The 25,899-nt window shown below is 41.8% G+C and overlaps 4 protein-coding genes across 5 annotated transcripts; 2 read left to right on the top strand and 2 right to left on the bottom strand.

Moving 5' to 3' along the window:
• Positions 1-2,207: 2,207 nt before the first annotated feature.
• LOC115621981 (probable aminopeptidase NPEPL1) lies at positions 2,208-17,509 on the bottom strand. Its single transcript, XM_030515833.1, has 6 exons — positions 17,290-17,509; positions 15,526-16,541; positions 14,896-15,052; positions 11,934-12,110; positions 2,598-2,708; positions 2,208-2,511 (listed from the first exon to the last, which is right to left on the bottom strand). The coding sequence occupies exons 1-6, from the start codon at positions 17,377-17,379 to the stop codon at positions 2,380-2,382; spliced, it is 1,683 nt and encodes a 560-aa protein (XP_030371693.1). The 5' UTR covers positions 17,380-17,509; the 3' UTR covers positions 2,208-2,379.
• Positions 17,510-17,671: 162 nt separating this feature from the next.
• LOC115621984 (kinetochore protein Spc25) lies at positions 17,672-18,537 on the top strand. Its single transcript, XM_030515837.1, has 3 exons — positions 17,672-17,816; positions 17,895-18,090; positions 18,182-18,537. Exons 1-3 carry the CDS (start codon positions 17,699-17,701, stop codon positions 18,486-18,488), a joined length of 621 nt encoding a protein of 206 aa, XP_030371697.1. The 5' UTR covers positions 17,672-17,698; the 3' UTR covers positions 18,489-18,537.
• Positions 18,538-18,946: 409 nt separating this feature from the next.
• LOC115621982 (probable cytochrome P450 304a1) lies at positions 18,947-22,255 on the top strand. Its single transcript, XM_030515834.1, has 3 exons — positions 18,947-19,068; positions 19,130-19,381; positions 20,962-22,255. The coding sequence occupies exons 1-3, from the start codon at positions 18,975-18,977 to the stop codon at positions 22,155-22,157; spliced, it is 1,542 nt and encodes a 513-aa protein (XP_030371694.1). The 5' UTR covers positions 18,947-18,974; the 3' UTR covers positions 22,158-22,255.
• Positions 22,256-23,492: 1,237 nt separating this feature from the next.
• Positions 23,493-25,890, bottom strand: LOC115621983. 2 transcript variants are annotated; one of them, XM_030515835.1, is made up of 5 exons: positions 25,693-25,890; positions 25,192-25,641; positions 24,506-24,764; positions 24,120-24,438; positions 23,493-24,053 (listed from the first exon to the last, which is right to left on the bottom strand). In XM_030515835.1, exons 3-5 carry the CDS (start codon positions 24,601-24,603, stop codon positions 23,721-23,723), a joined length of 750 nt encoding a protein of 249 aa, XP_030371695.1. In that variant the 5' UTR covers positions 24,604-24,764; positions 25,192-25,641; positions 25,693-25,890; the 3' UTR covers positions 23,493-23,720. The 2 variants fall into 2 exon arrangements, with proteins under 2 accessions (XP_030371695.1, XP_030371696.1); XM_030515836.1 differs by having other exon boundaries at positions 23,719-24,058.
• Positions 25,891-25,899: the final 9 nt, after the last annotated feature.

Below are 25,899 nucleotides of genomic sequence, written 5' to 3'. Positions count from 1 at the left end.
ACTGGTATTGCTTTCATGCAAATAAACAAATGCGGACTCAACAAAACATTGCTGACAAACCTAAATAATATGTTCGCTATTCGTTCTACTGATGTTAACTTGAGTAGAAAGCAGCATGTTGCCGATACAAATAAATATAAATCAAATCAAATTAAATCGCTCTCTCCATCTGTTGTTCTTTGAACAACAGAACAGGCTTCAGCTACTTCCCCATCCCTTTTCTCACTCTGCTCGCAGATAAGTCCACTTCAAAGCCTCGACAGCAGCCCTGCAAATCAAAATCCACTCGATGCCAATACAATGAACGACGCGAACAGCAACAGTCAACAGCGCACCATTTCAAGTCTTAACCAACCTTCAACACACACACCCACACACTCTCTGTTCTCTGTACCTCCCTGCAGGTTGTTTACAGCACTTTCCAATGAAAATAAACGTATTTCAAGCTAATTACAAAATAAAAGCTAAAGCGCAACGCCAAAGCAAATGCAATAAAACTATTTTTTTTTTTAATCCGACCACACGGGCCTTAAAATACCCTAAAATCATTTTAGAAACTGATATGAAACACGTAAAAGCCAAATGTGAAGACTAATTTGAGCAAGTTAAGAGGAAACGTGCTTATATAGTCAGAAGAGGTGTTGTTTATAAAATAATGCTCTGCAAAAAAGTTGTCGAAGGAACACAAAAGCAAGATGAACCACAAAAAAAGAAAATCTAAAAAGATTACAAATAAGAAGAGCAACAATTTTATTGCCGATCAAAACAAGTGAACTCTGCTTCAGCAGTTATTTATTTACTAAAAAAAAGACGATGTTTCTTATTCAACTGTGTCTAAACTAACTCTGTTAACCATATATTGTTCGGTGGTTAAGCAGTGGATTTTGGTACCTTACACTTATTTATATTATTTATTTAACTACTTATCGGGTATTTTGTAATTCATTGCTTTATTGCCAGCAACGCTAGTATCTACGCTCTTTACAATGCTAAGCTTGTTATTAAACTTATCTTGAATTATGATTTTTATGTTATTAGAAGAACTTTGCACTCTTGTATGTACTTACACTCATAATCTGCTTTTGATATTAAGTTGCATTTGCGAAAAAAAAAAACGTTAAGCAGACAAACGATTTTTGTCACAAATTTGAGTTAAACATGTAAATTAATATATTTTAGACCTGAGATGCCAATACAGCTCCATAAATGCTTGAGTAAAGGGTATATAAGCACAACAAAAAAAAACGAGATGTAGAACTAAATTGAAGGCGCGTCTAAATGAAATTCAACAAATGAAAGCACGCTGTGTTACATTCGGAGGAGAAATAGAGAAAGGAATAGGGAGAGAGAGAGAGTGGAAGAAAATGTAGAGAACAATGGCGCGCTCGCGACGCCATCTGACAGCTGACAAACGAGGGGAACGTGCGGACGAGTGGCAAGCGGCAACACTTCGTTTGCTCTGAGCGCGCACAAAAGTAGGCAACAACATTGGCGGTGAGGCGGGCAGCGGTGTCGGTAACGGTAACAGTGGCTACGTCAGTGAGTGTACAATGACGCTGCAATTTAATTTATATTTTCGTTGTTGTTGCCATTGCTGCTGCTGCTGCTGTTGTTGTTGTTGTCGACACAATTGCAGCAACGCGAGGCGGAGCAAGCTGTGGCGCGGTGACGATGATGATGTGAACGATGATGATGAAATCCACTTAAGCGCAGGCAGTCAGCGAACAGCACACACACACACACACACACATACATACAGAGACTGACACACACACACACGGCGCTTAATTGAACAGCGCAATGGATAAAATGAAAGACAATGCTAACTAGCAACATGCAGGCAGCGGCAATGCAGCGCGTTGGTGTTTCTGTGCGTGTGTGTGTGCGCTCGTGATTGTCACTGTATGATTGTGTGTGTGGGGAATGGTTGTGTGCATGTCTGTACACATGTTTGTCGTAAAATATTTAAGCACACTCCAACACACACACACAGAGAGACAGATGTGGCGCAATCGCATGCCATTGCTACAAAGACAACACAATTAAAGTGACAAATGCTAATCGAAACCTTGCTCCAGATTTTCTCATGTTTTTCTGCTTCTTTTCGCCACTTTTGTGCTCGCTGCTAATTAAATTATCCTGCCGCCTCGTTAGCAAGCACCTCTGATTGCCCCAAACAGCAGCAGCAAAAGGTAAGCAAATCCCAATTTCACTTTGCCAATTTTATTTTATTGTATCTCTATAGTATATAATTAATTCAGTTGGCTCCTTGGCCTTGACGCTTGAAACTTCATTCGAAATGCAAATAATAATTCCTGAAATACGTATATATGTATGTATATATATGGCGCAGAGTGTAAGTAACGCATCCTGGTTGCCCTAATCGCGACACAAGCGCTTCGATGGCGGCTCCTCGTCAGTGGGCGCAATGGATTGCAGAAGCGCGCAGTTTGTGTGATTGCCAAAAAGTGTGAGCAGCAAGGCTACGCCATAGCCCGTGGCTCGTTCACCCTGTGGTGATGAGAAGGAGGCAGGGAAGAAAAGGATGTAACTATTAAGCATAATTGAGGAAATGCAGCTGACAACTTGACACTTACGTTGTGAACGGGCGTGGCCATGTCGACATGCATCCAAACACCGTGATAGTCAAATCCCAAATGGGCCGCCACAAACAGTCCGGCGCACGAGGATTGAGCATTTTGGCGATCCTGGAAGGAGAGATAAAGCCCATAATACTTTGTGCTTTCAGATTCAAACAACAACAATGCAAGCCAGCAAAAATGTTTGCCAGTTTATTAAAATACCACATGTGGCGCACAAGCAAAGAAATGCAGCAAATGCCACACACAGCGGCATATTGACGTCCACCCGTAAGTACAGCACACATACACGTACACGTACACACACACAATAAGTTAAGAAGGAGCGAGTGGGGCGCTATTTTAAAGCAATTGATGTTTAAACAAATCCTAAACATACGCAATTGCATTAATATGAAGTCCAGTTAACGCCAGACTCAATAGACCCTTGGCATCTCCAACAAATTCTCAGCACATTCGGTTGAAAATGACTTCCAAAATTTGTCGAATTGGACAGCAAAGTTGGTGAAAAGTTTCTAAGCATTTTCCAATAATTTTGAAGGCCAATCTTAAGTGAAGATCCCATTTTGCATGTTCCAGTTAGCGCAAAGGCAGCAGCGTTAATTTGAATCATTATAGATTGTAGATCCTGCAAGATCCAATTCTCTGCTTCTCTTATAAATTGATATTATCCAACAACGCTAAATTTTCAGCATCTTCGGAGGATTCAAGTTATCAGTAAGGAACCCCGTAGACGCACCTTTATAGGACGTTAAACAGTTCCCTGAATAAATTGGTTTGACGTAGAACCAGACCCGTTTTATGTTCCCAAATGCCCAAACAGAACTTCATCGTCAATATTCTCCATTGTCCATTCGAGACCCTTTTCGGCGTGAATTTGTTTTTTAATGGCTTCGCAAATTTATATTATTTACACTTAACTATTTTCGCATAGTCACGTGAGATACATCAAGTCCCTTTTGCTACATTACATTTGTCCTTGCAGCAAGTATAAGGAAGGATTTTTTGAGAATGAGTTCACATTATCGTTACGTCTTTTTGCACACCTTTTTTCGTTTTCTCACGGTCTGGAAGATCATCGATTATCTCCGACTATTTTATATACTTTGCAGCCTTTCGGGTGAAAACAAAGAAACACATTCTCGAAACGCTTAGCAAACGCGGCACTCATTACAAAACACGTATTAATATGTCAAAAGCTCAGCATGGCATTACGTTTTTGTATGAAAGACAGAATTGGGAAATATATGTATATTTCTCCGAATTATAGCCATCAAGATGGCAAGGGCAGTCGCACCGTTCCGCCATGGCTAAAATTGAGCGCCTAGAATGCAAAGGAACAGTTCAAAAGTGCGATATAAATCGGTCTAAAACCATCAAAAGTCGGCCTTAACATGCGTGATTTCCATGGTAGGCGCAAGTTCAATTTGTCAATGACTACAAGATTCTACGCATTATAAAGTCGGTGGATCTCAATGCCAACACCCCGGAGGATCTGCACCACATGATTAAGAAGACTTATAAGGACGCAGGTTCCCTCTGATTTTGGCCGAATTTGGAGAATTTAAAACAAAAGGTGCGCGTTCGCAAGTGGATATAAGAATGCGTATCATCTACTTATAATGACAATGCAATTTTTGTAAAATAAATGCTATCGATAGCGATTGTTCATTCCTATTTTTTTGGGAATCTTTTGCATCACCTCTGGAACTCAGTTTTAAAAAGAGGCAATCAATATCTTTAGACTAGTGCGCACCATTCAAAACATTCCTTTGTAAAGCGACACTACATTTTTCAATTGGTGGACCTTCAAATCGTCAACCGCCTATATATACTATACAGACAGATAACCATAATAAAACTACTTTCTGAGAAAATATAAAGTACTGGAAAATAAATCGAATTTCATTTCTTTAGACATTCTAACACCCCCATATCTGTTATATCTGACTGATTTGCAATTGTTCTATCGCTGACATTATTTTTAGTCGCAAGTGTACGATAAAAGTTGCCCAACCGACCCAACATTTGAACCTTCAACTGGTGCTTAATTAGGTGCTTTAAATACCATCGATTTCTAAAAAGCTAAGGATGCTGCTCTATGCCCTGCATAGGGCTGGTTCTGTTTATGCCTAAATTATACTTATGTTGCAATGGCAAAAGCGAGCGCAAAAACAACACACATCTCCTGAAATGGATGGCGTCGCTCTACTAACTTCGGAGGAAATTGCTGCGCTTAAATGACAAACATAAAGTACATTTTACACTGCAGCAAATAAAGGCAAAGTTGCTGCACACACACGCACACACACGCGCGCTCACAAACGTACAAAACACACGAATTTTCAGAGACTTTTCAGGCTTTTGGCCCGCCTGCTGACGGTCTTGTCCAAAAAACCTCGGCCAAAAATGCCAGACTTCAACAGCAGAAACAGCCGAGCTCAGAACAGACAACGGCTCATGGCACAGAGTAGGAGGACCTGGCAGGAGCAGCCACAACGCGCGTTGTTTGCAACTCAAGTTGGAAACCCACACACACACACACACACACACAATACACATTCCCGTAGAGTGCTTGCCACATCATGCATCGTACGGCGGAAGTTAAAATTCAACTGCGGCGGCAGCAGCAACTTCCATGCAAAGTCATTGTCATTGTTGTTGATGTTGTGAATGGAGTTGTAGTTGTTGTTATTGTTGTTGTTGTGCTGATGCTGCTGCTGGCATTTTCGACTGCTAATAACAAGCACAGCTTTTGTTCAGAAAAGTGCGGCTATAAACTTTTTTTTTTGCACTCATAATCCGCAAATTATGAAACTCAAAATGGGCGGGGCGATTAATTTCTTTTGGACAGATTGGTAGATCCTATCTTCATAAATCGACGTCTCGCCCAATTCGTCCATTAAATAGGATTTGGAACAGAATCTTCTTAATTTTTTAACTTAGGGTATTATCAATAAATATAGATTAATAATAAAGTGTTCTACGAATAAATGGCGAAAATACCAAACTATTAAGCGAAAGAAATAGTCATTAGTTTTTGCGTTAATGAAGAGCGCAGATTAAGGACGATTTAAAGGCGTTGCCGTGTTTTTGTTTTCAATTGTTTTTTTATTCGTTATGTATCGTCGATGCATCGAAAGTTTTTTAAATCTTTCACGATAAATAAATTCATTAAGAAAGACAATAAACAGAGCACGACTAATTATTCGTGAAGTAAATTAGTTATAATTCGTAAGTGCTTGTTTTTCTGGCACTAATCTTCTAAAAAATAAATATATATACAAAATAAAATAAATCCTACCAACATAACAGAATAGATGGAAAAACTTTACTTACAAATTCTACTGAACCCTCAACAGCAGACATACAGAAATATTTGTCGAATTTTAAATTTAAATCAAATTTCTTGAATGCATTTCCTCATTTGCAAAATTGTAGGAATCAGATCTGTGGTTTTAAATAATGAGTGTGTTGCTTAACAGCGATTCAAAGTAAGGAGCATAGATAGAGCGCAGGTAAGTGCATGCCATAAAATATAGTATACGAGTATGTATTTGGCAGACAGTGGCACAAATCCACAAACACCCCCGGCAGCACGCTTTCATCAATACTGGCAAACATTTGTCAACATAATGTCATTAACGTTGATTGCATTGGCCAAACACATTGATTGTGTCTGTCTATTGCAAATAGGCGAGCATTCGCACTTAGATGCAGTTGGCAATCTAACACACACACGCACACGCACACAGACACAGGCACAGAGGCACACACACGCACACACGCGCACACAAGTCAATAACGGGTTCTGGTACCATCTAACTAATTGCGGTCAGCAATTGCGCTCTTGTCCAATAAATTTCAAACCCAAAACACACCCGCACACACATATGAACACTCGAGTGTGCGAGTGTGCGAGTGTGTGAGTGTGTGCGTGTGTTTTGTACTTTTGTTGATGCCATCAACAGCAACCGACAGTCGACAGGCGATATTCAGATTTCAATTTCAGCGGCGGTGCACGTAAATTTTATTTATCAGTATCAGTCGGTGGAAGCTGGCGGATTAAGGCTGTCATAAATGACGGCGCAGTGGTTTTGCTATTTAATGTAAGCCCTCATTTATGGCACGTTTAGTTACATTTGTGTGCGTGTCTCACAATTCAAAATTTAACATACACATGCAACATTTTTTTAGCCACACTTTAAAGCAGCTTAACTGGCTGGCCAGAGGAAACGGAAAATAAAAAGTTAACAGCTAAAACATTATACTTGCAAAAGATTACATCAATGGCTTCCCCGCCCGACCCGCTCTACTCGCATCTAGCAAACTCTTCGCTGCCTGCGGCATGTGGCACAACAACATTTACAGAGCGTAGCATCAATATTGAATGCCTTTGACTGGTTTCAGTATCAATTACACATTCATTCAATAAACTTGCGACACCATCGCTAGGATTTCCACAGACTGTCTTCGCCTGCCTCGTCGTTTCTTCCTTCTGCTGCTTCTGATGTTGCTGTTGCTTTTGCTGCAACACGCTAAAAGCGACAACAATTTTTATTCAATTTTCTTGGCGCGCGCGTCGCTTTAAAAAAGTTTTGCTCGAGGGCGAGGAGCGAAGTGAAAAGGCACGGTACAGCGACAGAAATGGCGCACGGCACATGGGGCAAAAAAAAAATAGAAGTGAAGAATAAATATTAGAAATATTCAATGCGAGCAGCAGCTTCAAGCATTCTCATGCTCCCACCCCCCCACTCTTTCGCCCACTTTTTCCTTCTCGTGCGCTTTCTCGCTCTACCCCTGAAAGTGAAGCGGAAACCTATATAACAAGCGGAAAGATTTGTGTTAACAAAGTCGCTTGCGTTGCCGCCCCTGTAAGTAGGCAACGGAAATCGCAGCCATTGCGCAAATTACGTGACTTATGCGGCCTGGCATTGAACATGAAACTGTTGAGCGAGCGAGCGCGACTAGTAAGTCATGGCATTATTTATAAATGGCTGGCCACTGCTTAATCAAAAATGTAAACAACAAACAACGAAACAAAACAATTGCCTTTGGGGCGCATACCCAACAACGAGGCGAACGCCAACGCCAGCGAACACAAAGGACATAAAAAAACTTTGCCGCATAAAAAGTTCAATTTAATTCATTACAGCGAAGGAAAAAGTTGCATTTAACTGCACACAATTGAATTTAAAATTGTTCGAGCTTAATAAAAAAAGAGAGAAAAAACAATTACGCATACGCCGCATAAGCCGCGGAGCCAATGGTGTGGCAGGGAATTTGCTTGCAACACGCTTGAAGCCGCGACAGTCAGGCGCGTGAGCGCTTTGGCATTTATCTAAAATTCATGTCAATCTCAAGGACTGCCAGCATTTTACGATTTAACATAAAAATCAATTACCAACAATGCTAAAAAATTTCACAGTCGTTAAATTTTAGTAACTTGCTCTCATAGCGATGTGGATGTGCATGTGGGGTGGCGTGGGATGGGGTGGTAGCTTGGGAAGCAGAGCCACTGAAGCAAGCAGCGTCAAAATTGAGAAACAATTTAGAAATGTTTAAACAATTTTATTGTTCTGTTATTCGCTCAAAGTCATTCTTCTAGTTGTTGCTGTTATCGTTGTTGTTTCTGTTATGTTTTACTTATGTGGCATTGTCAGGAGCGGGAGCTGTTAGATGCTAAGCAGACGTTCCGCCATTGTCGAAGAGAGACTTCCAGTTACCCCACCATCCCCCCGGACTCAGTCGTGCTTGTAAGTATTCGCTCCGTCGACTTGTAATGAACTTGACACGCTGGTCATAAAATCGGCAAGCATTTTCGTATTATAAATTTTTGTTTTGGCTGTGTTCTTGCGTTTTTTATTACAGCTGCTCAGTCGCTTGTGAATTGCTCAAACAAACTCAAATCTTCAGGTAATAAATATGCCCACATTCCTAATTTAACCTCCATTTTGACCGATAAGCGATTACAATTTTTCACTTAAAGTTTCCCAGAAATAAATTACCGAAATTTATAAGAAAACTAAATGACAAATTATTAGTCTCATTTATAAGATGTTGGGTAATAAAATCAAAGAAAATGAAGAAACTGCCATGCATTTGTAACCATGACTCAAAATCGCAGATTATTCAGCATAAGTATAAGCAAAGAAATCATGAAATGGCCATAGCCTATAATATAATATATTTCTATATAATGGAACCCTCAAGGCAAAAGAAATCGACGGCGACTCTAAATAAGCTTTCGGCCAATTAATTACTATTATTAGTTATAAATAATAATCAACAACAATCCTTACAATCCTGCCTCACAAATAACGAATGAAAGGTCATAAATTTATTCAGCTGAACTACGCCAATATCTATACTTCGCTGTCTGAAGTAAAGGAAATACCATAAATACCAATCCTTTGATCTTCAGAATACATCTGGCTCTGATAGCATCTTCTTCAGTACAAGTGCCCCACAACTGACTACATTACTCCTACGAGTATGTACACTGTGTGTTTATTATATCCAAGAGATGAGAAGCTACCGCTCAGGACGACCGCGAAGCACAAATCAAAAAGTGCGCCAAAGCAAATTGCAGTCAGTTATTTAAAAGCCAGACACGGTCGTACCGCACAAAAATGTGCCAGAATGACCCAAAAACAACAATAAAAGCAGCAATAAAAGGACACACGCACACCCACATAGTGAGGGCGCAGACCAACCGCTAACAACGCTCATAATCCGCCCATTTAGTGGTAAACTAACAGGGGGGGGGGGGGGGGGGAAATGGCAACAAAAAATAAGGAAGCAAAAAAAAAGAAGGAAATCCACACCCAACTAAAATGTAATTTAAAAACAACGCGTGGGAATTTTCGCTTCAGAACCCAAACGAGCGCCTCTTCTTCATGTTTTTACACCTTTTTGACATTTAACGTGGAATGCATTTTGAATTTAAAACACTTTATCACGACGGGTCACGTTGACAAAGTGCGCGGCATTAAATGCAGCACCGAGCCACGTAAGAGAGTGTCGAGGAGGGAAAGGGGGGAGAGTGATATTTTGACTTGTATTTGTCACACACACACACACACATACACGCACGCACACATAGAGCGATGGTGCACAGCCCAATCAAAAGGCAAACATGCCACACCAGACCGCGCCACTTGAACTCTCGCAGCTCGCAGCACGCACCACACCCACACACAACGCACAATGTTGGCCCTTAGCCATGGGCAGAATAGAGCATGGCAGTGCAGCGAGGAGCGTGACAATGATGAATGACCATTGATCCGAAACGTTTTAGATGTACAATAAGGTAACTCGATTTTGTTGCTGTTGTGGTAGCCTGCGTGGCTTGAGGCCAGCACTGCCCGTCTGTCCATCTGTGTGTCTGTCTCCCTCATCCACTGGCTGACTGGCTGACTGACTGACTGACCAGCGATGGCTGCAGAAGTAGCTGGCGTAGATTAAACGCCCATTTTTCCAACTTTTTTCCTCGAATACTCTCTCAAAAGGGTGTGTGTGTTGTCGGCATAAATCACAGCATGTGTAATACTAATCAATCTTTAAACAGAACATGACGTTCATCATTTTTCCCTACGAACCCATAACAAAGAACAAAAACCACACACACACACGCAAACGAACAAAAATTGAACCACGATAAAGTTAATTAAAAAATGGCAAGTCAAATATTTTGAGGATGTTGCTGGAAACGGAAAGGTAGAATAGCGTTCGGCATGGGGTTTAGATTGTTGCAAAACAATAACAAACACAATATCCGATTCGCACAATAGAAGCATGTGGAGAGGAGAATAGATTTGCCCCTTGGCTTTTTTTCATAACATATGTCACAGATACTCGTATGACAACAAGTAAGTCAAATTTTATTATTCTACATTGATTTAGTTTCCCAATTTCGATACTATCCTGGATACATCGCTTTCAAACTGAACGAAACTCTGTACTAGGCATGGGCGCATGAAACAGTGTGGACTATCTAAGCGCCGAAAAAACCATGCATATCTACTAGATTCCCAGTGATAAACGCATTCAAGTCAATGAGATGGCGGACCATCTGGCAAAAGAAGAGCAGAGCTAACCCAAGCAAGCATCTACTTTTTCAGTTCGGATCAAACGCCTAAACACAAGACCGAACAATGTGATCGGTACTAGACCACAAAATTCCCCCTGAATCACCAAAAAGAAAACGAAAACGGGCCTATTAACAGAATACTGCTTGATTGATATCATACAACTAAATGGTCTAATTGTTAGCTTACCTATAAAAAAAAAAATCTACTTCGGTGTCTCAAACAAATATATTTTTAAAACAGTCCTCCTCTGCGCTTCTCATGCACCTAAGCGAGGCCCCGATCTCGAAAGAAGGAAAAACAAATAGATGGAATTTAAAATACATCAGTGAAAATATCTAGCTGTATACAAATGTATTTGTGTGTTTTTCCTACGTACAAGGCACTTTCTTTTATAATTTAAAAAAACTGTAGGCACACTTTAAAGCTTAGATAAAATTTTTTCGTTAGATTGTCGAATCAAAAGTCTATATATGCGAATAAACATAAACGTGTATTTAAGCCGCCTACTGATGCTAATTGTGGATCATCACAGACACCCTCATCATAAATGAAATAATTAATCGTCAAGTTTATTTAACCAATTTAATGATTGTACACGATTGACACTTTTAAATAAAAGCACTCTGCTAATACATAATACATAATTCAGACAGACGGACGGACGTACATATATCTTGTAACACTTCCTTCAGACTGTTACTTACTTTCGATAAACCTTTCTAACCTTTCTTTATCTGTAGCTTAACTAAAAATTCCCTAAAATTGCCGCGTTGATACGCGTAGGCAAGTTGGTATCCCACATGCCAGCAGCCTAGCAGCCTAGCTTTTAATAACACTTCACACTGCATACATAGTTACGGTTGAGGCATTGAGTGGATGTGTGGATCTCTATTGCCGTCAAAGTTCGTCAAAAGCGAACATTGTGGTATGGCAACAAAGCGGCCTCTGGCCTAGCGGCTGCACGCCTCCCTCTCGTTGTCTGCCGGTCCAGTCCACCGTCAAAAGTGTAATTAACTGTTGCGTTTTTTCGTTGCCATGCCCCAAACGCCTGCCAAATCGAGTTTTGCACTCTGAACTTTGACTGCAGTGCCCCGCCACTTCGATTACACGCACAAACTTGACGATTTCAGTCAACAAACTCAATACCTGTCAGCGATAATGTACGTGTGTGCGTTTTTGTGTGTTTTCGTGCTGCACATGACTTTTAAAGTAGCCTCTTGGCTCTTTTTTGGGTACTTACCGAGACGGAGTTTTTCATATCTGCGATTGCCGATGCAAATTCCGAGAAATGCAATTCGGGGCAGTAAATTATGGGCGCCAATAAATCTCCGGATTTGCGTCCGGCCTGCAATGACTTGGCCTCCCATTCCTCCGAGTTAGTCAGTATGGCGCCATGATATTTGCCCGTTGCAACGCCCTGCGAATGAAATAAAAAGCAAAGGTGGAGAAGTGTGAGGAGCGCATTGAGTAAATGAAATATTTAATAGTTAGATGTAGATGCTGACCATTTAAACGATAATTGCCGACCCAAAAAGCGCGCTAAAATGTACAACAAGGGAAAACTGAATTGAAGGGAGAAAAGCGCTAGCAGCAGTCACGATGCTGATAGAAAACATGCAACGCTTTAACAATCAACACAACAGCGACTGTAACAACAACAACAACAGCAGCAACTACTACTAAATAGAGTATAAAAAAGCAACAGCAATGGCATTCGCAACGGCACCCAGCATAGCAATAAAAATGAACAGCAACTAACAATGTTAAAGTGCCAATGGGTTGGGCAATGGGATGGCGGGGGGAGGGGGACTTAGATTGGTTTGTATTAAATCGAGTGCGAGTATGTGGCAGGATTCTTGTTGTTGCTGCTATTGCTGTGCGGCCCCAACATACCACCCCACTGAAGGAGAAGAGAGGCGAAGGCAGTGTGCCGCAATTGCCAGCGCAAAATTGCAAGCTTCCGACACTGACGTAGCTCGCGCGTCCAGCAATAAAAAGGTGCAAGGTTATTTGGAGCAGCCAACACGAGAGCATGGCCAGCGAGCAGTGGGGAAGATAGTGGCAGAGGGAGATGGGGGGACGTGTGCTGCTCTAGTACTTGTTAAACGGCAGCTGGACAAATGAAGGCAACACACACACACACACACCCAAACAACACTCGTACACAACTAACTAAAAACAGCAACAACAACAGCAACAACAACAAAAGGTGTAACAAGCAGCAACATAAAATGTAAAAGTGCAAAGTTGTTGCCTTCCCTCTGCTGCTGTTGTTGTTGCTGGCGGCTGGCTGTCTGCTGCTGTTGTTGCAGCAGCAGTTGCCCCAATGTTGGCAATTAATATTATTGCATGTTGCATAGTCATTCCATTGTGTGTGTGTATGTATGTGCGTGTGTGTGTGTGTGTAATGAAATTATGTAAAAACAAGCGACAAAACAAATTCTAAACCAAATTGAAATAGAGCGCGAGCGTTTAGAATTTTTGCGCGCGCGTAAAGTGTTGCGTACTTGTGGGCTGTGTGCAAAATTCAAAAATATACAAATATGTATAAAATATGCAGAAAAATGTAGAGAAATAAATTGGCATAATTATGGCATACACAGAGAATTTCAAATATAAATTGTGAAAGAAAGCCCAAAACAAATATTTAAATGAATCGAAATAGGTGCCTGAATATGAATTTAAAGGTTGCAAATTGGGGAAACTGTTTGAGTTTAAGCATATTAATATTAATTATCTATGAATAATGCAAAAAAATAGCTAAGAGTGTCATGTTTAATATTTCGAACGAACTCCTCTACTGAATGGCTGTGTTCAATTGCTATGGCAAAATGGGGTGCATATTCAGTTCCTATACAAATATCTGGAACCGAACTGCCTAAAAAATTACAAAATTCAGGTTTCAAATATTCTTGTGGCTGTTGATGAAATGTGATGTTTTTCAATTCCGAAACTAAGCATCAAAGTGCCGAATGGAACCATGGAAGCGAAATCTAAAGTGAAAACAATGATGATTTATTACCACCATTCGAAGGGAATCCGTACCACTTTGACCAATTTTTATACCCTGTACCCGTAGGGTAAAAAGGGTGTATTAGGTTTGTGCAAAGTATGTAACATGCAGAAGGAAGCATCTCCGACCCCATAAAGTATATATATTCTGAATCAGCATGACGAGAGAAATCAATCTAGACATGTCCGTCCGTCCGTCCGTCTGTCCGTCCGTCTGTTCGTCCGTCTGTCCATCCGTCTGGATGAACGCAAGGATCTCAGAAACTATAAAAGCTAGAATAACCAAAATTGGCATCCATATTCTCCTAGGTCCGAGAAAGGACGAGTTTATTTTATTTTTTGGAAATTTAACCATCAAGCTTCGCTGTTTCAGCCAAGCTGATTCAGCTCTGGTTATATAAATTCCATTTGTTCATAAAGAAGGAGAACGCCATTAAAAACCTTATACCACACCATTCCAAAGGTCATGTTATTGATTATGCAAAACTGTGTATAGAGTCGGAAAGTGATTATTTTGACTAAAATATGATCAAACTATGTATCAATTCTGTGTTCTTTATTTCTTTATTTCAAACCCCTGTATACTTCGGGCCCTAACTTTTTAATTCCAAATAACTTATAAAAAATGTGAGGCCAAAGTGGAAATGAACAAAATAGAATACTGAGCTTTCTTAAATAAGTTTGCAACATTCTGCCAAGCTCTTTTGCTTTAGTCGACTTTCCTTTACTGCCTTGACTGTCCGTCGTTTCTAGCAACGACCGACCCCCACACCATTTTTATTTATGTCCCATCGAACCACAAATAACGTAAATTGGCGTCATATTTTAAGCAAATTGCAGCCAAGATTTATGGTAATTGTGCGCCATAGCAACGCTGCAGCAGCCCCCACTCCCCACCGCCAACTACTGTTCGTGTTGTTGTATTTCCGATGCTGCTGTGGACGCCGTTTGATGTGCGCACGATGCTGCTGCTACTGCAGAAAAAATGGCCAAATTTGCAATTTATTTTTTCCAATTAACCTCCTGACTTTGTAAAGCGCACGGCATAAATTTTGTATTAAAAGGCAAAAAGCAAAAATGAGAAATGCGGTTAACAAAGCAAGCAACGAGAGTAAGTGCAGCAACTTCCATCGTTCTATTATTTTCTCTTCCTTGTGCCTAATGAGCAGTATGTGGATTTTTGGACTTACCTGTGCGCCTGTTAGCGTGGCCATGTCGAGTATAATATTGGCCTTCAGATCCTTGTTGGCGTAGCAAACACCATCGGCCAGCACGAGTCGACCCTCTGCATCCGTGTTGTTGATCTCAACAGTGCGACCAGAGTAGAGTGTGTGTATGTCGTCGGGACTGGGTTGGAGAGGAACAGGAAGAGGTAACATGAAATAGAAAATGTAAACACAGGCATCATAAAAATATATCAAGACTATATATTTATTTTAATATCGGTTCGAAATTAGTTTTCTATTTTTGAAAGCCCTCAGACGGAATAGTAAGGTGGATTATACCTATGGGAAACCTTATATAGCTATAATTCCTGACAAAAAGGGAGACAAAGAAAATAATTTCTCAGGAACATTATAAATTGCTTCCTTTCTTTCTGACTCGACTGAAGTGACTCGATACGGCTTTATTAAATAGGTGATTCGAATGAAACACAATTCAGCTAAGCTCTGAAGGCAGAAGAAGAGAAATTAAAATAATATTTGTCTTCTTAAAAATGCAATGTGCCTGATTTAAATTAGCGTATAGGTTTTAATTTTAATGAGAAAATTTGTCCAATTCTAATGTGGAAATAAATAAGTAGTTCAGCTTAGCCTTACCGGGTAGCATTGGGTCCCACCGAATTCTCGGCGAGGCAAAATACTGCGTGCAGATTGTCCTTAAAGCCACATTTGACAGCTGCATAGAATGCGCCCAGAATGGCGGCGGCTCCGCCACAATCCCGCTTCATGCCCGGCATAGCAGTCTTACCCTTGATGCTCAGGCCGCCAGTGTCATAGACAATGCCTTTGCCCACAAGCGCAATGGTCTCCTGAGCGCCCTTGGGCTCGTGCGATAAAACCACAAGTGCAGGCGGCACAGCCGCCGCCTTGCCCACACCATAAATGCCGCCAAAACCGCGCTCACGCAACTCCTCGCCACGTATCACCTGCGGTACTATGCATAGCTCTTTGCTCAGCTCCTGCACCGTCTGCACAAAGTGGTCGACGTTCATCTCGTTACACGGAGTGTCCACAATGCGAGCCGTCAGGCGTATGGCACGCGTTGTCACCTGCAAGCAGTTGATCTCCTCTTCATTGAGCGTGGCGCACTCCACGCCGCCATCCTTATCAATGATGACAAACTCAATATTGATCAAGCACTTTCTGTGGGAGCCAGCATCGCCGCCATCGTTGGTTGGACTTGTTGAGAATCCGTTGCCCGTTTTGCGGGAGTACAGTGGAAAGGCACGTGCCACCGCACACGCGCTGGCAAAGATATTCTCACGCTCGCATACGAGCACCACATGCTCCTCATTTACGTTCAACACGTGATTCTTGATCAGACGTGTTATGGCATGGGCACGCGATGCGGTGTTGTGGCGCGAGGCTTTCAGAGGCAAAGCCGCCACTGACGCCACATCCAAGTAAAGGGAACATTTATCCGTGGGTGCGGGATGAAGACATGAAATAGCGTTCTTGAATGTCTCCTCCGAGACACGTGGCTCCAATTTACAGGCGAGCTGCTCGAACTTGAGCAGATTCAGGTGGCGCAGTTGGCCAATGATGAGCACCGGCTTCTGCTGGGGATCGCTCCGCGTCAACGTTGGACTAAACTTGATGTCCGTACCAGCCATCTAGAAGACAGATGAAGAATTACTGAGTTGAAAAAGTTGGTGCCAACTATTGTAAATGCTTGCATTTTTTATCAAACTTAATCTGAGATTAAAAAGCATTGCTGTAGGTTGCCTAGATTCTTATCTCTAGACTTTGCACCATAAAACTTTATGTGGCACAAATCTCGCAGTTGAAAGGCGTACGCAGAGATTATGCTATCAATCCAAGCGTCCATTAGTCACCCGCGAAGAGCAAACTGTATGGACTGCTATTTATAGCTATTCTTCAATTATGTACAAATATGAGATTTTAAATAATTTGGTCAAACCCAGCTTCGCACACACAAACTCTTCATTATAATGCTTGCCGCTGATAAGCGATGCCTGCCGACGTCATCGCCACACAGCACAATGACATCGCACGCCTTGTGACCTTGAGCGGCAAACGAAACAATTCAACAAGTAGGTTGAACAAAAATGCCGGCTGTTACCCCACCTGCAACCTGCGACTGCAGGTGTCTTCTACCGAAACTTTCTCTTGTGCTCCATTTTGAAAACGACACGCTGAGGTGTTGTTGTTGTTGGTCTTGTGTTCGTTTGGGGGCTTGTAGATATCAATGTATTTATATGTATGCATGTAGATATGCATAGGAATAAGATAGAATTGCGCACTGTTTATGCAAATGTGTAGTTTATTTTTAGTCTTCTTTGTTCTTAAAAATATGCCACAGTTCCCCCCTCCAGCTGCCGGACCCAAACCCACACTCACCTTCGACGACACCCTGTTCGCGCTGGAAGCGTACCGTTTACTGCAGCTAAATAAAAGACGATACGCTTTAGCGCCGTCTAAAACACGCATCTATTTATGCGCGCGCAACAAATTTAGAAAGTTTATACACCTTGCAAATAATTTTGTTATGTACTAGCCATGTAACGGAATCTAACAATTTTTTACTGTGCCAATTTGACTTGCAATTTCTTGTGTTGCCGGCTGCACTCTGCTTCTTCTTACAGGACTGTCCATCTGCGCGCTAAGCAGGGCGTTGCCAGCTGGCAGCTTAATAATCTGTATTCCTAAAAGTACGAAGGTGGCAGCACCAATCAGCTGCTAGAGATGCCAGAGAATGACGCTTGCCAAATGAATGACGCGCTTTTGTTTAAAATTAACAGCACAGAACATGAATAATTCGTATGAAATTTGCGCGCGCCTAAAACGCCTAACAAACAAGGAACACGAAGTCAAGAGGGCAGAAATACAGCTGGCCAAAAAAACCGAACAATTTCGCAGCGATTTAAGTGAGTTTTAGATCGACCACACAAATTGGATATACATACACATGTATTTGTTTACATACACATTGCTTACATCCGCAGCTGCCGCCAAAATTGAATTGCGGCTACAACAGAGAGAATGTGACGAATTGCGATCTTTGTCAACGCGGCGCAACGGTGTTCTACAAAAGGAGCGCGAAAAACTGGTCGCAGTGCTGCAGCGCAGTGCCGAAATACAGGCAATGGTGACAGAACGCACAACACAGCTTGTGATGTCGGAACGCAAAGAGAGAAACAGGTACGTATATATATGATGTATTACATTAATATGTACATGCAAATGCTCTATGCTTGTATTACCTTCACTTTGTCCGGTTTTGCTTTCTCAGAATGCATGAATTAAAGGAGGCCACCAACATATACATCAATCACAAAGCGTTGCCCGAACGCCTCCAGGGCGTCATTGTGCTGCCCAAAGGTAGCGACACGAGTTCGAGCTGCGGCAGTATTGGTCAGTGGGTACCCTTCAGCATGGACGGAAACAGCATACATGGACTAGACGCACTGTTAACGCAATTGCCAATTCGTTATAGAAATGCCGAGCAATGGCAAGAACTGATAGACGTGACTAATCGAGTGGCTATATTGCAAAAAGCGGCGCCTGCAATTGACCTTACGTCAACTAAGTCCGTATAGCTTCGGCTGGTGGCTAGTGATAATAAAATATTGTAAATGCACACGTAAACAGGTGTCAATCAATCGGAAGGGGAGGCACGTTTGCCCACAGACTCGCTTCCTGCACTCTTTCGGCTACAAGGTTCCCTGCTAATCTCGCACTTGCCATCTCAAACGCAAATCAAACGTGCTATAGTCATATACATAAGTGGCTCTCTCTGGCCTCAGTATGCGGCCATAGCCTGGCCATCTCCATAATATTTTGCTGCGTATTTAATTGTAAATGAATGTGTATTAATTATATTTTGCAGCAGATGTAGCGTCGCCCTCGTCTATAATTCGCGTTGTTATTGTTCTCATTGCTATATCTATAAATGTATGTATGTGTTAATGTATAAGTATGCCATTATCAAGAGGCAGCGACGTTAACGCTGCTCTGCTGGCTACAAAAAGCACAGGTCGGCGCAGTTTTCGCGCTCAGTCGCATCACCATCGTCCAACGCGATCATGTTGACCGAAATCCTGTTGCTGATCAGTGCGCTGGTCTTTCTTTATTTGTCATATCAATATGCAGTCGGTCGTCCTGTCGGCTTTCCGCCGGGTTAGTGGCCTCGTCCCAAAGGACTCCAGGACATCACTAATGCATTAGTTGGTTTCTTTAGGTCCGCCGCGCATTCCCGTCTTTGGCAGCTACCTATTTCTGATGCTGGTGAATCACAAATATTTGCACAAGGCTGCGCTGGCCATCAGCAAATGGTATAAATCTGATATAATTGGCTTCCATGTGGGTAAGTATCCTGTAGTTGTGGTCCACAACGGAGCAGGTGTGCGCGAAGTTCTGAATAATCAGGTGTACGATGGACGACCGGCATTGTATATTGCGGCCATGCGCGACCCCGGGGATGATGTGCGCGGTAAGTATAATTGACAATGCACGAGTGTGATCTTTGATCTGCAGACAACAGTAATTTGCAGTGATGATAAGTGGGTCGGCCAAGTGCCAGCGGAACGTTCGATTAAACTCTAAAGCACTACTGATAAGTGCTTTAGACTCACACATTCTTCTATACACATACATACGTCTGTCAACCCGAGCAGGCAATATAATCTATTTCGGACATAAAAAGATCTGCCATAAGAACCCAGAGAGGTGTTAGGGCCGGTAGTGGCTACAAGTGGGTCCAAAGGATATACTAGGTTGAACAAATTCTGATTTTCAAGCCAACACCATATAAATGACATATGCCTATACATACATACTTCAATGGCCCTTAATATTAAGTATAGATATGATCAAGATCTTTTGAGCTGAATGATTTTTTAGTTCGCCATTGAAATCGGGGGTTTCCTTAGCTTATCACACTATCGACAATATGGAGTAGAAATATTAGAAATAAGCAAATTTAAGGTTGAAAGCTACCGTGTGTAGTTAATATTTTTAAGCATTTATGGTTTTTAGTTATCTTTATATAATATGAATAGATTTTAATTGTAGAGTAGTAATTGGATGTTCTTCACCATCGATGATAATCTCAATACTGAAGAAATACAGGCTATTATAAGGAAAATGCTTGGAAATGGCAATCTTGCTCAAATATACTCGCATATAAGAAGAATATCTATGAAGATCATTATTGAACAAATTCAAATTGTAATGGCCCCGACAAAAGTCAGTTATTCATATTCTATTTTATTTTTTTTTCGAGATTTTCTAAATAATACGCCAAAATAATTATAATATTACGATCCCATTTATATTATCTTGCGATTTTTATATTGGGTCACTGACGTTGACAGGTTATCGCCATTTTCAGCGCACCCACTGTTTCCCAAATTTTCCATTTCACATTATATTTTATTGGATTTGCCAGAACCTTAGTCTTTCACTGGACTATGGGCCCCAACGATAACGAACTTTAATAAATATTCAATACTAATAAAGGATTACTTCCATAAATATTGATAGTACAAACAGTGAAACAGAATTATGTTCTCAAACGTTTTTATGAAGAAGTTTTATCATCAAGAAATGCATTAAATAAACAGAACTTAAGACGTCTTCACAATGCACTGTCCTTTCATCGTCCTTACGGCGGAGCCTGTCTACCCAGAAAATATTTCATAAGCACTTTTCCTCGTTTTTATTCTTTACCTCTATCCTTATCGATGACTACCAAACCCCTTAGAAGTGTTCTGGTCTCTTCCCGAATCAACCCATGCCAGCTTGTCAGCCCCTTCGTTTCCCAACAAATTGCCCCAGCTTTGATCATAGTCCTCAGAAAGAAACGGCCCTTATGGTTGGTTGAATGTAGTAGGACTTGCTCTCCTAACAAGCAAACGTCTATAAACCTCAGAAGGGAAGACGTTGAGCCATATGCTTAAATATTTACAATTTTAAAACAACACTAGCTTAGAGCCAGAAATCGACGCGTCTTAGATGCGTTTGAGAGTTTGCTTTGATTTTCTCTTTTAATACTTGGTTGGGTTTGTTCAGGCATTTTCTTCCAGGAGGGCTTACTGTGGAAGGAGCAACGTCGCTTCATACTTCGGTATCTGCGCGACTTTGGCTTCGGTCGACGCTTTGACGAACTGGAACTTGTGATACAAGAGGAGATCACCGACATGTTGGACATCATACGGAATGGACCGCGTTATGAACACGAGCATCAGCTTGTCAAACCTGGCGGGTATCGTGTCCAACTGCCATTGCTCTTTAACCCCTTCTCGGCCAACAGCCACTTCCACATAGTGTACAATGAACGCCACTCGCGAGCCGATATGGCGCGTCTGATCAAATTGGTGCAGCTGGGAACACAGTTCCAGCGTACGGCCGATGATTACGGAAAGCTGCTGAGCATTATACCTTGGATCCGGCACATTTTTCCCAACTGGAGCGGCTATAATAAGCTAAACGAATCCAATCAGTATGTTCACGAGTTCTTTTCCAGTTTCGTGGATCGTTATATTGAGACATATGACGAGTGTAGCGAGCGCAACTTTCTAGATCTGTACATAGCCGAAATGAGGAAGAATGTGGGAGCCAACACCAGTTTCAATCGAGCACAGTTCATAATGGGCCTCGTGGACTTCTCCTTTCCTGCCTTTACGGCTGTGGGCGTACAACTGTCGCTGCTGGTGCAGTATCTAATACTCTACCCGGAGGTGATGAAGCGCATACAGAATGAAATTGATGAGGTGGTGGGGAGTGGGCGTCTGCCCACGCTGGAGGATCGCCAAAGCATGCCCTACACAGAGGCCACCATTCGCGAATGTCTACGCATTGAGACCCTCGTGCCGTCTGATGTGCCGCACAAGGCGCTGGCAGATACCGAGCTGCTGGGCTACCGCATACCTAAGGACACCATCGTAATACCCAGCCTATATGCGTATCACTCGGATGAACGCATCTGGTCGGATCCCCAGCAGTTCCGACCCGAGCGTTTCCTGGACGAAGAAGGCCAACTGTGCCTAAAATTGGACGTTTCGTTTCCTTTTGGGGCCGGCAAGCGACTCTGTGCCGGCGAAACCTTTGCCCGCAACATGCTCTTCCTCATTACATCGGCCATGTGCCAGAACTTCAACTATGTGCTGGCGCCCGGTGACAAATTGCCCGATCTCACTAAAAACTTATCCGGCCTGATCATATCACCACCAGATTTTTGGGTGCAGCTGGAGGAGCGTAAGCTGTAGGAGCGATTGAAACTATTTAGCAGTGTTGTACTAGATTTTAAGGCATAAATCGAATGATCGGTTAAATAAAGAACATAATAGTTATAGAAAACTCTAAACTTTATAATGAATCTCAACTCTATACATATATAAAATTCCCATTAACAGTTTTTATAGCCTGTACCCAAAGGGTGAAAGGCTATACTAGTTTTGTGCGCATGTATGTAACACACAGAAGGAGGCGTGGCAGACCCCACAAAGTATATATATTCTTGATCAGGATGAGAAGCCGAGTCGATATAGCCTTGTCCGTCCGTCCGTCTGTCCGTATGAACGCAAGGATCTCAGAAAGTATAAGAGCTAGAATAACCAAACTTGGTTTCCATATTCTCCTAAGACCGAGAAAGTACGAGTTTGAGTTTTTTTTCGATGCACCCCCCCACTCCCCCGCAATTCGTGTTTTTTCTTATAACTTCCGTAATTCTCGGAATTTTGAAATCCATTTTGGTAGGTACATCCAGTTAGTACTAATGTGTCCGTATGCCAAATTTCATCATGATAGGTCAATTCTGAAGAAAGTTATAGCCATAAGTAAAATCGCTGCTCATGCGCTGCCTGCATGCATTTTTTTTTAAATTTTTCTTTTTTGTGGAGAGTACAGGCTATTTATTTACTATTTACTGTCGGTCTTGCTCGATTGTACCGTTCTATCTTGTTTTTTTTTTAAATCCTAGAGCAACCAAACACGGCTGTTCGCTCTTCTGAGTTCTCTTGTCTTAAGTTTTTGTATGGAGAGTGTGCCAATAAGGGTATTTAAGATCCAGTAAGAGCTTTCTAAGAACAGTGAAAATAAGTTATATTATTGTTTCAATGCACGCTTTCGAATACTTCAATCAAGCCCAAACATTTTTTTATTTAAACAGTTGAGCGCTCTTTATTTTATTGAGCCTGGCTTGCAAGATTTCAGTTCTGAACAGACCGGAAACATCGAAATATGCTGTCAGAATCGGACCACTACATCATCTTTATACTATCTACGAAAAATTGTATTTTAGGTTTTTACCTGAGAATGCTTGATAACTCAAGAGTTTATTTTAAAGTGATAAACTATTTAAACAGTTGAGCGTTCTTTATTTTATTGAGCCTGGCTTGCAAGATTTCAGTTCTGAACAGACCGGAAACATCGAAATATGCTGTCAGAATCGGACTACTACATCATCTTTATACTATTTATAAAAACTTGGACTCTAGTTTTCTAGAATGTTCGATAACTTGAAATTTTTTTTTAAAGTTTCTGAGTGAAAACTCTAGACTAAAGACACTAAGGAACCAAATCTATTTAGTGAAAAGGCATTGTTGAACGGTAAATGCAAATTTTATTTAGACTGCACACAGGTGCTGTTTTATACGAACGACCTGAGTGGGCCTTACACTACTAACAAATTTCGTCTCTCATTCTCACTAAAAGGCCTAACCAGAGAAGGCAATCTGATTAGGTGTGCTCATGGATTGTGTGTGTCTTGGGAAAACGTGAACGATATATAAGTAGAAAAATATATAACAAGCTGTGGACAATGTCTTTGTTTAGGTGTTATCGGTTTCACTGTCCGTTCGCTCCGTTTCAACGTCACTGTCTGTTTCAGGGATTTCGGAATCGCTGGAAAGTGGAGAGCTGGAGCGGGAACTGGCAGTTGATGAGCCACGAGTTAGGGAGCGTGAGGATGCTATCGATGAGCTGCTGTCGGACTCAGACTCATCCTCATTATAGCTGTCAAGATCAGTTTCAACGTCGCTTTCGCTATTGTTTTCTTCCCCCTCATCCTGCTGCTCCTCTGGAGGCATTTGATGTTGCAGCGCCGTCTCGGAATAGGATTCGTCGGTCTCCGAGTGGTCGGACGTGTAAGTTGACGTGCTCTGCTGTACTTGTAATTAGGACCTGATTAGTATTTAGTCCGCATTTATAGCAGCATCGTTGCTACCTACCAGCATCTTGGTGCTACGGTATATCAATGTTTTTGCCTCTTGCAACTGCTGAAGCAATGCATTGCGTTCCACCAAGTGGTATTCACGCTGCAGACGACACTCGGTGTCCAGTTCCTGGTTCTTCTGTCGCAGCTCAAACATCTCACCGAGAATGTGGTGCTGTTTGTCTACCACTGTGGCGACTAGTTGCTCCAAATTTTCGATCGTGATCTCGTAGTCGTGCAACTTCTTTTTCAGCAGCCAATTCTCGGCCCGACAACTGGCCAGTTCCGAGGCACAGACGGCAATCTTCGTATCATCGGACTCGGACGCATTCGTGCTTTGAGAGAAAGGATGTCGTTCGATGGCTTCGTTTTGCAGGACAGTTAAGCACTCGCACTACTTACATGTCCACAACGTTTTCCTCGGTTTCTTCATCTGCAGTTGGTAAGATTTGGCTGCGGCTATTCAAAGCCGGAGCGTAGTATTGACATATGCAAGACATTTTTCGATATTGAATTTTCAGATACTTTCTATTGGAGCTCACTTGCTTGCCAAAAGACTCGGTTGACAAGAATCACAATGAACACAGAATATAACTTATTTGAACAATAAATAAAGATTTCGATAGAGCCACTATTTGCGTTGTCTCTTGCATCTCTGGCACTATATAGAAGATGTTCAGGGTGAAAAGTAAGGGTGCTCAATTGAAATGTAACTTATTGTCTACGATTTTTCCAGATGGGTGTTATAAACTCGTACACTAACAGGAGTTAAGTTTTAATATAAAAGTAAGTCTATGGCAGATTTGGTTTTGGTGAAAAAACTACAAAAATCAAAAATTATGGGAACGCGGTTATTCCACAATATCTCTTACAAATTGGGTCTACTTGTAATTCGATCTGTTTGAGACTGATCTATAAATTAGGCGATGGGTTTAAAAACAAAGACTGAATATGTGTATCTTTTCTGATAATTTCTCGCCCAGAAAGCATGCAGTTTGTGTTTTTTCTTTTTCATCTAAAACATATCACGCATTCCGAACAATTCGTACCTCACTTAGTTGCAGAAAGGACTTTTCTGTGCTACTTACCACAAACATTGTACGCTGCCTACGCGTCAAGTTGGGCCACGCCTGCTTGGCCTTGGCCAATATCTGGTCACTCGTCAGATTCCTGTACTTATGGCGACATAAACGCAAATAGGTCTCAAAGGCCTTATTGCACTTAATAACTTTTGTGGGCTGTACTTGTGGGGGAAGCGGGTGGCTTGGTCCGTTTTCTGGAGGCTGGAATTTTGGTTGAAAAGGGTAGCGCTTGCATTGTGGCTTTTTGGGCTGCAAATATTTTGGCTTTGGCTTGACCATTGGTGGTCGAGGTTTCTTCAGAGGGGCTCGACGTGGGCGATTCTGGCGTGTCCGTCCGGTTTGATTTTTACGCCGAGGCCGACGTTGACGTTGAATCCTTCGCTTCGGCTTTAGTGCGCGTAGATTTGCCTTTCGCCTCGGCTTCGGCTTGAGTTTGGATCTGAGCTTGGTTTTAGGCTTTTGTACCGATTAATCACAGCTTCTGCTGAAAAATCAACTGCGTCTTACCCTTCTGCGATATTTGCTCTTAGCCTGGTTGCTCAGACGCACCCAACACTGAGCTCCCTGACGCAATGCCTCATTGTTGGGCAGAAACGGATGCTCCCTTTGGAAGCTGTGCAGAAAGTTTAGGTATCCATTGATTATGGACATTATTGATACTTTTCAGATTAATGTGTGCTGTGTGGTCGTGTTTTGTAAAAAAAAAGAACATGT

This window comes from Scaptodrosophila lebanonensis, unplaced genomic scaffold (assembly GCF_003285725.1).
Source record: "Scaptodrosophila lebanonensis strain 11010-0011.00,11010-0021.00 unplaced genomic scaffold, SlebRS2 tig00000024-arrow-pilon, whole genome shotgun sequence".
In the NCBI taxonomy this organism is placed as follows: Eukaryota; Metazoa; Arthropoda; class Insecta; order Diptera; family Drosophilidae; genus Scaptodrosophila; species Scaptodrosophila lebanonensis.
This window is presented reverse-complemented; position numbering and strand designations above follow the sequence as displayed.